General features: G+C 52.3%; 1 protein-coding gene and 3 long non-coding RNA genes across 5 annotated transcripts in view; 1 reads left to right on the forward strand and 3 right to left on the reverse strand.

The window, feature by feature from the left end:
• The window catches only part of LOC310668645, a 68,504-nt gene extending 66,777 nt beyond the window's left edge, over positions 1–1,727 (reverse strand). The window contains exon 1 of the long non-coding RNA XR_014506748.1: positions 1,658–1,727. This is a non-coding gene — a long non-coding RNA (uncharacterized lncRNA). The remainder of the gene's footprint in view (positions 1–1,657) is intronic.
• Positions 1–13,393, reverse strand: part of LOC310668693 — a 197,633-nt gene that overhangs the window by 120,199 nt on the left and 64,041 nt on the right. The gene's annotated exons all lie outside the window — the stretch shown is intronic.
• LOC310668684 lies at positions 1,934–3,126 on the forward strand. Its single transcript, XR_014506792.1, has 2 exons — positions 1,934–2,093; positions 2,443–3,126. It is a non-coding gene; the product is annotated as an uncharacterized lncRNA (long non-coding RNA).
• The window catches only part of SH3GL1 (SH3 domain containing GRB2 like 1, endophilin A2), a 63,662-nt gene continuing 52,768 nt past the window's right edge, over positions 2,500–13,393 (reverse strand). The window contains exons 8-10 of one of the 2 annotated variants that reach the window (XM_083421804.1): positions 13,013–13,137; positions 9,258–9,311; positions 2,500–6,710 (exon numbers count right to left, since the gene is read on the reverse strand). In XM_083421804.1, the coding sequence (XP_083277930.1) occupies positions 6,511–6,710; positions 9,258–9,311; positions 13,013–13,137 (379 nt within the window). In that variant the 3' untranslated portion in view covers positions 2,500–6,510. The remainder of the gene's footprint in view (positions 6,711–9,257; positions 9,312–13,012; positions 13,138–13,393) is intronic. The other variant, XM_083421805.1, reaches the window with a different exon arrangement.

Raw genomic sequence — 13,393 nt, forward strand, 5'->3', positions numbered from 1 at the left:
ATCTTGCTTTGTCCTTAAAGGTAAAGGGACCCCTGACCATTAGGTCCAGTCGTGGCCAACTCTGGGGTTGCGGCGCTCAGCTCGCTTTATTGGCCGAGGGAGCCGGCGTAAAGCTTCCGGGTCATGTGGCCAGCAGGACTAAGCCGCTTCTGGCGAACCAGAGCAGCGCACGGAAACACCATTTACCTTCCCGCCGGAGCAGTACCTATTTATCTACTTGCACTTTGATGTGCTTTCGAACTGCTAGTTTGGCAGGAGCAGGGACCAAGCAACGGGAGCTCACCCCATCATTGCGGGGATTCGAACCGCCGACCTTCTGATCGGCAAGCCCTAGGCTCTGTGGTTTAACCCACAGCGCCACCCACACCCTGTGCTTTGTCCTTTCTGTGTTCCTTAAAAGCAGCTGTGCATCTATTGTTCCTGTGGCTCTCGGGTAGGGAAGCTGTGATGCTCTAGATGTTTTTGGACTCCTGGCAGGAATGACCGGAGCTGGGAATCCCAGCAAACCAGTTCCGACAGCTCTGTAGAACAAGCTGCCCCAGGAGAAGATTTGCGATGTACAGTGGTGCCCCACAAGACGAATGCCTCGCAAGACGGAAAACCCGCTAGACGAAAGGGTTTTCCTTTTTGGAGGTGCTTCGCAAAACGAATTTCCTATGGGCTTGCTTCGCAAGACGAAAATGTCTTGCGAGTTCCTGCAGGGTTCCCCCCCCCCCTTTTCCCAAGCCGCTAAGCCGCTTAACAGCTGATCCGCTAAGCCGCTTAACAGCTGATCCGCTAAGCCGCTTAACAGCTGATCCGCTAAGCCGCTTAACAGCTGATCCGCTAAGCCGCTTAACAGCTGATCCGCTAAGTCACTTATCAGCTGATCCGCTAAGCCTGCTAAGCCACTAATAGCGCTAATCCGCTAAGCCGCTAATGGGCTTGCTTCGCAAGACGAAAAAAACCGCAAGACGAAGAGACTCGCGGAACGGATTCTTTTCGTCTTGCGAGGCACCACTGTACAGTCCTGCCCTGGCCTCCCTCTGGTCAGCCTCTGCTGGAGATGAGGCAGTTCTGTCCTGGTTTTTGTTGTTGATGAATGTCCAGGCAACTCCCTGCTCACGTGTGTTCTATTTGCCGAGCACCCGGAAGCGGTACCCAGAAATGAGGAGCACCTGGTCAACCGGGCCCTCGCTGTCCCTCCGGCTCATGCGAGGGCTTGGGCTTGAGCTCAGCTTCCCCGTGCATCGGTAGACCTTTGCTGAACAGCTTCAACAAGCGAGAAGATCCTGTCCAGAGCCCAGAGGACGTCCTCTTTGGGCTCTGGAGAGGGTCTCCAGACAAGCAGTGGGGCTTCCTTGGCAACTGCTGCTGCGCTAGCCCGCATGTCAGCTGTTAAGCGGGGAGCAGTGGCGTAGCGTTGGGGGTGCAGGGGGGGCCGGCTGCACCGGGCGCAACATCTGGGGGGGGCGCACTCGCACTCGCAGCTCTCTGCCCCTACCTGGCTCACTCACTCTCTCTCACTGCAGTGCTGGCTGTGCGAATCCGATCCGAGCCGCCGGGTCGCCGCCCACTGTGGAGGGGAGGGTGCCAGGCGTGCGGTGCGGTGCGGAGAGAGAGCGAGGGACTATCTGGGGGAGGGACAGTGCAGCGGGGGGGGGCGCAAATCACTTGCCTTGCCCCGGGTTAGGGGGCGCAAATTACTTGCCTTGCCCCGGGTGCTGACAACCCACGCTACGCCACTGGCGGGGAGGCGAAGCAGGTCAAGAAAGCTCTGCTGATCCTCCAGCTCATAAGCAGGCCCTCTCCAGGATGGGGTGGGTCTCCTCGCGTGCCAGGACGACCCTCCAGGGTGCTCCCCATATCCTACAATGTCCCTTACGCATGTGGGAGCCAGGAACGTAACCCCCGGGTAAACGGGGAGTCACCTGTGATTCAATCCTTTAGAATGACAAACCCACAAATGAGGCTTCGTGTACCGAGAGCAGCCCCTTGAACCTGGCCCTGTTGGGACCACAAATCCCATTATGCCTGATGAATGGCTTTGCCATGTCAATGGGAGTCCGTTGACATCCCGCAGGATCCCCATTCCTCTTTTAAATGGTACAGTGGTGCCCCGCAAGACGAATGCCTCGCAAGACGGAAAACCCGCTAGACGAAAGGGTTTTCCGTTTTGGAGGTGCTTCGCAGGACGAATTTCTTTATGGGCTTGCTTCGCAAGACGAAAATGTCTTGCGATTCCTGGGTTTTTTTTCCGCTCCCCACCCCCTTTTTCTAAGGCACTAAGCTGCTAATAGCCTTTTAGCAGCTAATCCGCTAATCCCTTAAGCCTTTAATAGCCGCTAAACCGCTAATAGCGCTAATCCGCTAATGGGCTTGCTTCGCAAGACGAAAAAACCGCTAGACGAAGAGACTCGCAGAACGGATTCTTTTCGTCTTGCGAGGCACCACTGTACAAAGGAACGGCGCCAAAATCAAAAGGAGAAACGAAAAAACAACAACAACCCACTGCCTTCAAACATTTAATACTTTTTTATTTCAAGGATACAAGGTTTTTCGTGTGTTTTTTTTTTATTCCAAAACAGAAGGGGAGAAATAAACCCATTAACAAGAACAAAATAAGATGTGTTTCCCACGCCCACCCCCACATAAAATTGTCCAGAGTAAGTAAAGAGAGAGAGAGACTTGCTTTACTCCAACGGAACAAGCGCCAGGAGTTATGCCCTGGCGTGACAATGCTACAGATTAAAAAGCCAGTTATTTACAAAACCCCTTCCCCAATATTTGTGTGTGTGTGTTTTGTTTCGCTTGTTCTTCCTGTGGTCCTGGTAAATATTTGGGTTGAGGAAGAAGGGGGGGGGAGGGAGAGAACGGAAGCCTGGGGTGCAAAACAGCCTCACACACATCACACAATTGGGTCTGGAACCCCAAAATAGCTTCTTAGTGAATTTAGGGCAGGGCGGGGAGAGAGGTTCTGAAGACATGGATTACCAAACTTTTCACTCCAGCCAGACGATACCTTGGGAATCACGTCAGGGGTAAAACGTAGGACATATTATCTCGCTATATGAATGCGTAGAGGGGGGGTGGATATTACAACAATATTTAAACGGGATATTGAAGTTAGGACAGTGAAAGTGGGGGGGGGGGGACACAACGAAAGCAGTTTATAGGAGAGGCGATTGCGGACGAAAACCAGCCCTCTCCATACCCCGACACTCGGTGGACGAGGAAGAGAAATTAACTATGAATAAGTTGGCTGGGATATACCTATATAAATAGAATGTGCACGGGAAATGTCTGGGGAAGGAAAGAGAGAAAGGACAAAGACAAAAGGCTATTTCTGAGAGGGTCAGAAAGCCCACCCCCTACAATTCATAGGTACAGGCTGCGTCAGTCCACCCCCTTGTCGTGGTCCTCTGCCAACCGCCCCCCCCCCCCCGTTTGGCACCACGGATCCTCAGGGTGCAGCGGTCCTGGGTAGCACCAGCTGTGCCAGAGAGTTGGGTCCAGCCCCCTTTTAAATCCCAGCAGAGCCCTCCCTCCATCGCACCTCCCCAAATCATTTGCGATGTTGTTTTGGTGCACTGTGAAAAACAAGAGATGGCGGCTAGGATTGCTGCCAGTAAGCCTTGCCAGGACCCCCTGGCAAAATAGAGGGGGTTCCCAAGAGAGAGAGTCCTTTTGCACACTTAAACCCAGAGCCTCTCCCCCCCCCCCAAGGTGGAAAGCCAGAGCAACGGCCTTCTGCCCACCTGCCTGAAACGCCATGGGTGTGTGTGTGTGAGTGAAATCCCGAGAGCCACTTGAGCGGTTGGGATTGGAAAGGGGGAGGGCACGGCTGCCTCTGCCGACCACCCCCAGTGAAGAAACGAAGGGTTGTGGGGGAAGGAGATTGCAGAACCGTAAGCGCACCCCGCCCCTCAAAACTGTGTTTGATCCCACCGCCCCGCAGTGGAAGAAGACTTTAGGAAGACAGGGAAGAATTACGGAAGGGCGTTTTGCAGAGCTGGGAGACGTTGGCCCAACTATTGCTTTTCGCTGCAGAACTGGGGGGCAGGGGAGTTGGGGGGCTGAGGAGCACGGAAGCCGTGCATCCTCTCTGTTGCTGAACGGGAACGCCAAGTGGAAGGTTATATATTTGGGAGGCGAGTGCAGGAAGACAATCACGACAGATGCCTTGTTTGGGGGCTGGGTGTGCCTGCCCCTTCCCCTGTAACCAGAAGTTTAAGAACGGGGAGTGCCTGCACCCACCCACCCAAAGGAGGATCAGGCAACAGGCCTGCGTCCTTCGCAAGGCCATGCTCCAACGCCGTACCTCACACAACAAAACAAAAACTGAACTGCAGCAGCGTTGCCTGGGCTCGTGCCTCTGATATATTTTGCAGAACGGGCTTTCACCACCAAATTGCAGATTTATCCGCTGCTTGTTGGGAGAGAAGGGGTTTTTGAACGGTATGTGGATAAAATCTCCCCGCATGTAGAAAGCTTGTGCGTCAGGGAGGGGGAAAAAGGCAAGCATCTGGGGACGCTGCCCCAGTGTGCCCTTTTGTAAAGATGCCCCCCCCCCAATATCTCCCCTCTAAGTGAAGCCTACTGGGCTTGTCTGCATCCACTTCTACGCTGGTTTCGACATGGGTGATTCCCAGGGAAGAGACCCTTTGGCTTAGCCAAGGCGACGGCTCGGTTTTGGGACCGTGGACTCGCAGGAACACAAACCCTGGCACTGTAAACGATACCTGGGGGCCGTTTGAGGCGGTGGGCTGGTGTTTGGGCCTCGCTTTCTCCCCTCCTGACTCCCCCCGGAGGGATGCTTCTGTAAGACTGCCGCACCTTTCATGCAGGGGTAGCTAAAGACGGATGCCGCCCAGATGTTTCTGAACTCATCACTGCTGGCCTGATGGGAGGTGGAGACCAGAAACATCTGCAAGGAACCCCCTTGCCTTACAGTCCGGCAGCTAAGGCAGTGCAGCTAAGGAGGCTTATTGGAAAACGCACACTGGGAGACCCGGCCCCCACAACTCTTTGGCCAGGCGGGCTAGAGGACTTCTGAAAACCACCCTAGAGGGAATCAGCAGAGCCTGGAAGCCAGAGGACTCTAAAAGGGAGAGGCATATTTTGGAGACATCGGCTTAGGATAAAGGGACGGGGGTCTGGAAGAGTAAAAACCGCTCCCCTCCTCTTTTTCCGAACTGGAAGCCAGCGTTCGAGAGGAAGCAGGGGACAAGGCACATAGAGAGGGGACAGAAAACACACGGAGGTTCATGTGCTTAGAAGGCCCTGCAACCGGCTCTGAGGCAAGAGGCCTGGTCCCTTGCGGCGGTAAGGCGAGGTTTTTCGCATAAGACCTGCCGGCTTCCCCAGAGGCTGTTCCCACACTTTTGAAAGTGAGCCAGCCTGGTCCCTTAAAAACGTGTTGCCAGGGGGGAACGGTGACCGCCTCCCCAGCAAGGAAGATGGGGGGAAAACTGGTGCAATGTTAGGCAATCGGAGAACAGAGAGGGCAACGCTCAGCTGGCCAGCTGTGGCCAAGTTATTTGGGGAGGTGGGGCTATGACTTACACACTCTTTTCAGAAAACCATGAAGGGGGGGGACGCGTCTTTAAACCGACACTGTCCAGTGTTAGTGTACAGGTTACGTGCTCATTTTTTGCTCCAAACCAAGCCTGGGGGGTGGGGGGAGAAGAGACGTCCTGAGATGACTTTTAAATTTTGAAAGGGATCAGACGTGTTTTCGTTTCTAATGGTGCAAGTGCCCCGGGTACGAGGAGGAAAGGAGAAGATTTCTGGTAGTGTTTAACACGAGTCAGGCCCGTGGCAAAAGGCTGTGACTTGTCACCTCGTTGAGCTGCTTTGTGCTTCTAAGACACACACACACACACAAACACACACACGCTGCCGCAGAGGGCTGTTCCCCAGGCCAGCCTGGCGATTGCGCAAGGAAGACGACTCGGACAATCGGAGCTGCCTGCCTCCCCCCTGCAATGGGGCTGTGGGCAGTGTGTGCTTCGCTCGGGGTGGAAAGACAAAAACACCGCGACCCAGGCGGGGCCGTTAAGGAGAGCCCAGGTCGCAAACCAAAACGGGAAGGCCGAAGCGTGCAAAGCACAGCGCCCCCGTTTGGTCCAGGGCCCGGGAAAGAACGGGCAGGTGGGCAGAGGAGAGAGAGAGAGAGATAGAGAGGAGACACGAAGGTCATTTTGTGCATTGCTCCAGTCAAACAGATTAGCTCCCATCACTGCCGCCAGGCCAGGCTACTGATAGGAGCACAGTTACCCCCCCCCCCAAAAAACACACACACACACGTTCCTGCTTGCTGGACGGGGGATTAGTGTTGGGTATATACCACATGGAATGTAAGTTCGAGGGGGGGGGGGAGTAGGCCCTCAGCCTCTCTCTTTTTCGCCCCCCTGTCGGTGTGCAAAGGTGGACGGGACGCTGAGGAGAGAAGGGGCGGGGGGGAGAGGAAGGAAGAGGAAGAACGGAAGCGGTCGGCTTGAGAGCGGAGGGGTGTGTGTGCGTCCCCCTTCACTGAGGTAGCGGGACCAGAACTTCCACGTAGTTAAGAGGGAAGAAGCCCGACTGGCCGTTGATCATGCCCTCGTACCAGTTCTCGTCGATCTGGTTTGTCAGCGTGATGATGTCGCCCTCCTTGAAGCCCAGCTCGCCGTCGTTCTCCGGTTCGAAGTCGTACAGCGCCTTGCAACACGGCTGGTCCAAATGAGGGGCTGGAGAATTCAAAGGGGGGGGGTGTCAGTTAGGGCTGGAGCATCGCCTCTCCACAGACCACCACCCAATGCACCATGCAAGACAAGTGCCACCACGACCTCCTCGTTCCCTAAACCAGGAAATCCTTACGGCTTCGAATGTCCAGATCTAGATTCAACCTGCGCTTCTGCTACAAAGCTACCGTATTTTTCGCTCCATAGGACGCACTTTTTCCCTCTTAAAAACTAAGGGGGGAAGTCTGTGCGTCCTATGGAGCGAATGCAGGGGGGAGTCAGGCAGGATAAGCCCCCAAGAGCTTCACACGGCTCTTGCGGGCTTTTCCCCAGGAGGGAGAAGGGACTGACGTGGCAGCCTGTCCGCTGCTCTTTGGGGCTGGGGGGGGGATATTTTTTTTCTTGATTTCCCCCGCTAAAAACTAGAAGAAGAAGAGTTTGGATTTGATATCCCGCTTTACCACTACCCGAAGGAGTCTCAAAGCGGCTAACATTCTCCTTTCCCTTCCTCCCCCACAACAAACACTCTGTGAGGTGAGTGGGGCTGAGAGACTTCAGAGAAGTGTGACTGGCCCAAGGTCACCCAGCAGCTGCATGTGGAGGAGCGGGGAAGTGAACCCGGTTCACCAGATTACGAGTCCACCGCTCTTAACCACTACACCACACTGGCTCTTGTGCATCCTAGGTGCATCCTATGGAGCGAAAAATACGGTAAGCTAGTTCCCAGAAATGGCTACGAAGGCTTTCCTCTTTGGCTTCCTATTGTTCGCCTAAGTGTTTAAGGAATAAATATAGAACCATCGCCACGGCCCTTTCGGCAATTTGTGGGTAAAACGAGCCAACGATAGCTGGTGCCGGGGGAGCGGGAATGCCGACGGAAAGCCGAAACACATCAAGGCGGCACAGTTTGGCGCAGATGTGAACAGGGCCGTCGGAAGTGAGTCAGGCCACTGGGCCCATCAAGCTCGCGAGATTCAGGCAGGAGTTTCCCCCCAGCTCTGCATGGAGCCAGTGGGGATCAGTGGTGTAGCGTGGGGGGTGCAGGGGGGGCCGGCCACACCGGGCGCAACATCTGGGGGTTAGGGTTAGGGGGCGCAAATCCATGGGTTAGGGGGCGCAAATCCACGGGTTAGGGGGTGCAAATTACTTGCCTTGCCCCGGGTGCTGAAAACCCACGCTACGCCACTGGTGGGGATCAAACTTGCGACGCTCTGCATACAAGGCTCTAACCGTGGAGTTACAACAGCCCTTCCCCATAACTTCTGGGCAGGCCTGCACCCTAGATTTTGACCATGGTTAAAAAGTAACCCTGGCTCCTTCCGAACCAGGGTTTGCTAACTGTTCCAGAATGAGGAGGGACTTGGGGACGGAGGACTTCCACCAGGGTTTCCTAAAGTCGGGTCTTCAGCTGTTTTTTAGACTACAACTCCCATCACCCCTAGCTAGCAGGACCAGTGGTCAGGGATGATGGGAATTGTAGTTCAAAAAAACAACAACAGCCAACTTTGGGAAACACTGAGCTTGACTCATAGCCCTTCTGACTCGCCTACTCTGGCTGGCAGCCGTTTCTCCAGGGTTTCATACTCCTCCCCATCGAGCCTGCTACCTGACCCCTTTAGTTTGAAATTCTGGGACTCTTTGCATGCAGGGAAAGCAAGCAGGTCCTCTCAGACATAGACTAGCCGCACCGCCCTGGTTTCTTGACCATGAGGACTACGAACTTGGGTTTGCAAAACGAGCTCTGCAACCGGCCCCGGAATCCCTGCATGCGGAAAGTGACTTGCGAAGACAGCCCCAAATTAAGAGAGCGTGTTTTAGAGGCGGGAAATTGTATTAGCCTCGGGACAGGAAATCTATTGCTCAGCACGTTTGAGGGGAACACATTAAATCTGGCTCTAACAAAAGCGAATCTATGCGATGCAACCGATAAGGTAGACAGATATCGAGGTATCTGGGACATAAATGTAATGCCCTGATTTATTGGGGAACATATACCTCCGCCTGTAGTAAGATTTTGTTGCAAATCAACCTCCTCCAATCTTTGTTTGATGACCTTTTTTTGCTGTAATTAGATGTAGATTTAGTATATCGGAAGGAGAGATTCCATAAGACAATAGTTTGGAATGGATTTTTGTTGCCCATGGGCTGGTAAATTCATCTCTCCAAAGGCACTGGATAAGATGGTAATTGGGCAATTTATCCCAAAGGGACAGCCAGTAATTAAAGACATGTCTCCACATCAGGATCTCTAAGGAGGGGGTCTTAAGTTCTAAGCGAATAGCCGAGTTGCTTACACAGGAGGGTAACTTCAAAAGGCGTCTGAGAAAAAGATTTTGCAATGTCACCAGAGGCATGAGGTTTACAAAAGCGCCCCATAAAGGGACCGCTCCGGACAGGAAGGCCAGCAACAGATTAGGCAGCGGATGAAGGAAGGAAGAAGGGAGGAAGGAAGGAAAGGAGAACAGGCCGTGCAGGCGATGAAGAGTGCGGGGGGGGGGGGGGGGAGAGGAGGAAGAGGAGAGGAGCGGTCTCAAAGCAGGGGAGGGAACTCACAAAATATCCTGCTGGGGGTCCGCGACGGTTTTTCGGATCGGAAAGAGGAGGAAGCTGCTCCCAGAAACGGAAACAAACAAAAACACAGACATGCTTACAAAACGTTTAATGCAAAAATGTGAGGCGTGGGAAACAAATGGGGGGGGGGGACATGTTGCAGGGTGGTGGAAGGTCTGTTAGTGAGGAGGCGCTTGGGTCAGCAACGGGCAGCCATGGAAGCGGGGGGTTAGGGGACGTGCGGCCTCCTTTTGCTATTCCGCCCCCCCCCCCCCAAAGCCGAGGACAGGATGCAGAGAGAGGGGGAACGCTTGCGGGGAGCTGTGGTTGCACGCATCCTGATACGGAAACTACAACTAATCCAGAATGCGGCAGCTAGACTGGGGACTGGGGGGCGGCCGCCGAGACCACATAACACCGGTCTTGAAAGACCTACATTGGCTCCCAGTATGTTTCCGAGCACAATTCAAAGTGTTGGTGCTGACCTTGAAAGCCCTAAACGGCCCAGTAGACCTGAAGGAGTGTCTCCACCCCCATCGTTCTGCCTGGACACTGAGGTCCAGCGCCGAGGGCCTTCTGGCGGTTCCCTCACTGCGATAAGTGAGGTTACAGGGAACCAGGCAGAGGGCCTTCTCGGTGGTGGCGCCCACCCTGTGGAACACCCTCCCACCAGATGTCAAAGAGATAAACAACTACCAGACTTTCAGAAGACACCTGAAGGCAGGCCTGTTTAGGGAAGCTTTTAATGTTTAACAGACCACTGTATTTGAATACTTTGTTGGAAGCCACCCAGGGTGGCTGGGGAAGCCCAGCCAGATGGGCGGGGTACAGTTATTATTATTATTATTATTATTATTATTATTATTATTATTATTAATGCCCAGAGTTGCCGTAGAGGGCAAGTCACCTTTCGCTCTCCTGCCTCTCAGTGTTCCAGGTCACCGGGGGCAGCCCCGAAGGCGAAGGTTTCCCTGGTCACCGGAACCAGGCACTTTTCGCGTCCATTCAAACCCAGGGCAACATTCACGAGGCGGCCCTTCAGTTTTGTAGCGTGGGGGGTGCAGGGGGGGCCGGCCGCACCGGGCGCAACATCTGGGGGGGGGGACGCGCTCGCACTCGCAGCTCTCTGCCCCCTACCTGGTTAGGGGGCGCAAATTACTTGCCTTGCCCCGGGTGCTGACAACCCACGCTACGCCACTGCGGCCCTTTTTGAACCTTGTCGCGATCCGTAGTGCTGTCTGCCGCCGCCAAATTTGGCTTTTTCATGGTGCGTTTCACAGCTTTTTTATTTTTCCACGTTGTCTGCTCTTTTTACTTGGGGGTGGGACATAGCCCCTGTTTAGTAGCTCCGGGGATGCGTTACTTTTCGTTTGCCTCTACTTTCGATTATACATTATTATTATTATTTTTAAAATAGGAAAAATAGCAATATAGCAGAAGAAGAAGAACACCTTAGTGTCTCGCCAGAGTGGTGTATGCTCTAGTTATCTCCCGCTTGGACTACTGCAATGAGCTCTACGTGGGGCTGCCTTTGAAGGTGACCTGGAAACTGCAATTAACCCAGAATGCAGCAGCTAGACTGGGGACTGGGAGCGGCCGCCAGGACCACATAACACCGGTCCTGAAAGACCTTCATTGGCTCCCAGTACGTTTCCAAGCACAATTCAAAGTGTTGGTGCTGACCTTTCAAGTCCTAAACGGCCTCGGTCCAGTATATCTGAAGGAGCGTCTCCACACCCATCATTCTGCCCAGACACTGAGGTCCAGCACCAAGGGCCTTCTGGCGGTTCTCTCATTGCGAGAAGTGAGGTTACAGGGAACCAGGCAGAGGGCCTTTTCGGTAGTGGCGCCCACCCTGTGGAACACCCTCCTTTCAGATGTGAAGGAAATAAGCAGCTATCTTCTCTTTAAAAGACATCTGAAGGCAGCCCTGTTTAGGGAAGTTTTTAATATTTAATGTTGTATTGTTTTTAGCACTTGATTGGAAACCACCCAGAGTGGCTGGGGAGGCTCAGCCAGATGGGTGGGGTATAAATAATAAATAAATTATTATTATTATTATTATTATTAAGCCAACAAAATAATCCTGCACAAACCACACACCCCGCCACTGAGCATTCAGAATATTACAAGCTGCTGTGTTGAAATATAAAGTATACTGTACTTTTCTGTGTATAAGACTAGTTTTTTAAAAAACTTTGAAATAAGGTTAAAAATCTGGGGGGTGGGGGTGGCATCTTATACATGCATAGTGCATATGCCCATTTTCTAAATTTTGGGTCCCCTAAAGTAGGGGCCATCTTAGACACGTAGGGGTGTCTTATACACGAAAAAATACGGTACTTTAGAAGACTTAAGAAAACTTTTTAAAACACACACGCAAATGGTTTAATTTACTTCCCTCTGCCCCCAGTGATGATCTTTAACCTTCCAAGGCCCAAAGGGTCTTAAAAAGCAACAAAAACGTGTAAGAGAATGAACTAGAAACTGTTCAAAGTTCAACCCCCAAGGTGAACTTAGTTCACACGCCATCCAGCAATTCTGGGAAACTGTTCGTTAGGTGCAAGTAGGAGGTTTTTCTGAACTGCGAAAATTTTGGAACTACAGTGGTGCCTCGCAAGACGAAAAGAATCCGTTCTGCGGGTCTTTTCGTCTTGCGGTTTTTTCGTCTTGCGAAGCAAGCCCATTGACGGAGTAGCGCTATTAGTGCTATTGGCGATTTAAGGGCTAAAAACGGCTTTTTAAGGGGTGGGGGATTAGCGGTTTTGCTGCTAAAATGCTTTTAGCAGCTTAGTGATTCAAAATAAGGGGTTTTGGAGCAAAAAATAATAATTCAAATTTTTTCGTCATTTTTCGTCTTGCAAAGCAAGCCCATAGGGAAATTCGTCCTGCGAAGTGCCTCTGCAGACAGAAAACCCTTTCGTCTTGCGGGTTTTCTGTCTTGCGAGGCATTCGTCTTGTGGGGCACCACTGTAGCTCATTCCAAACGCCGGTTGGTCAACGACTTGCGCCAGCCTTGGCTACCCTGGGCCATAGTGGCCGGGGCTGATGGGAGGGCTAGCTCATTCATTGCACAGTTGAAAGGGGCCTCCAGGGGTCATCCAGTCCAACCCCCCTCATTCTGCAATTCAGGAATCACAATCCAAGCACTCCATGCAACAGTGTGCCTTGACACTGCAACCGCTGGAGAATTGATCTCACCCCCGGGTATCCCCTTCAAATCTGCTTTTCAGGCCCTCAGGTGAAACGCTGCCTTGTCTGTGCAGCAGAAAACTCAAGAGTAGACTTTAGACTGTAAAGGAGATGAATTTATTTGATCCTATCTATCTACCTCAAGCTATGCTCTATTTTTGTCACCAAACTCTGAGTATAAATTGCACACTGTAATAATTGATATTGTTTTTAACATTAGTGACCATGTGAAGATTTTAGCTTATGAATTTTATTGTTTAATGTTTTTATTTGTACACTGGGGCACTTTTATAGCTTTGTTTAGAGTACGTAATGTTTTAATAATATAAATGTTTTAAGTCTTTTTTTACCAATTCAGTATATTTTCTTTTAATTGTCAAATAATTCTGTGTACTTTGCGGCAGCCTTTGGCTATGTGCAATAAAACTGACTGACTGACTGACTTTAGAGTGGAATACAACCCACTGTGTACTTAAACAGGGTTGCCAGATTTCAGAAAGTGAAAATCCGGATGTTGAGCTTTTTTGGCAAAAAAACAGAGACGGCTACTTGGGCCCTGCCCTTACCTGAGACTTTGGGGGCGGGGTTGCAGGAAAAGCCGCCGTTGGATTGGTCGGTCTCTCCAAACTCATAGGACTCCCTCGGTTTCGGCTTGTATTCTCGCTTGGGGCGTGAGGAAGTGTCCCTCACTCTGGGCACAGGAAGAAGATTTGACATGAGGAGCAAGATTAAACCAAGTTTCAAATAGAGTCGTACCTTGGAAGTCGAACGGAATCCGTTCCGGAAGTCCATTCAACTTCCAAAACGTCCGGAAACCAAAGCGCGGCTTCCGATTGGCTGCGGGAAGCTCCTGCAGCCAATCGGAAGCCACAAAAGCCCCGTCGGACGTTCAGCTTCCAAAAATAGTTCGCAAACCGGAACAGTCACTTCCGGGTTTGCGGCGTTCG

The sequence above is a fragment of the Podarcis tiliguerta genome, assembly GCF_965153285.1.
Source record: "Podarcis tiliguerta genome assembly, chromosome: 18".
Lineage (NCBI taxonomy): Eukaryota > Metazoa > Chordata > Lepidosauria > Squamata > Lacertidae > Podarcis > Podarcis tiliguerta.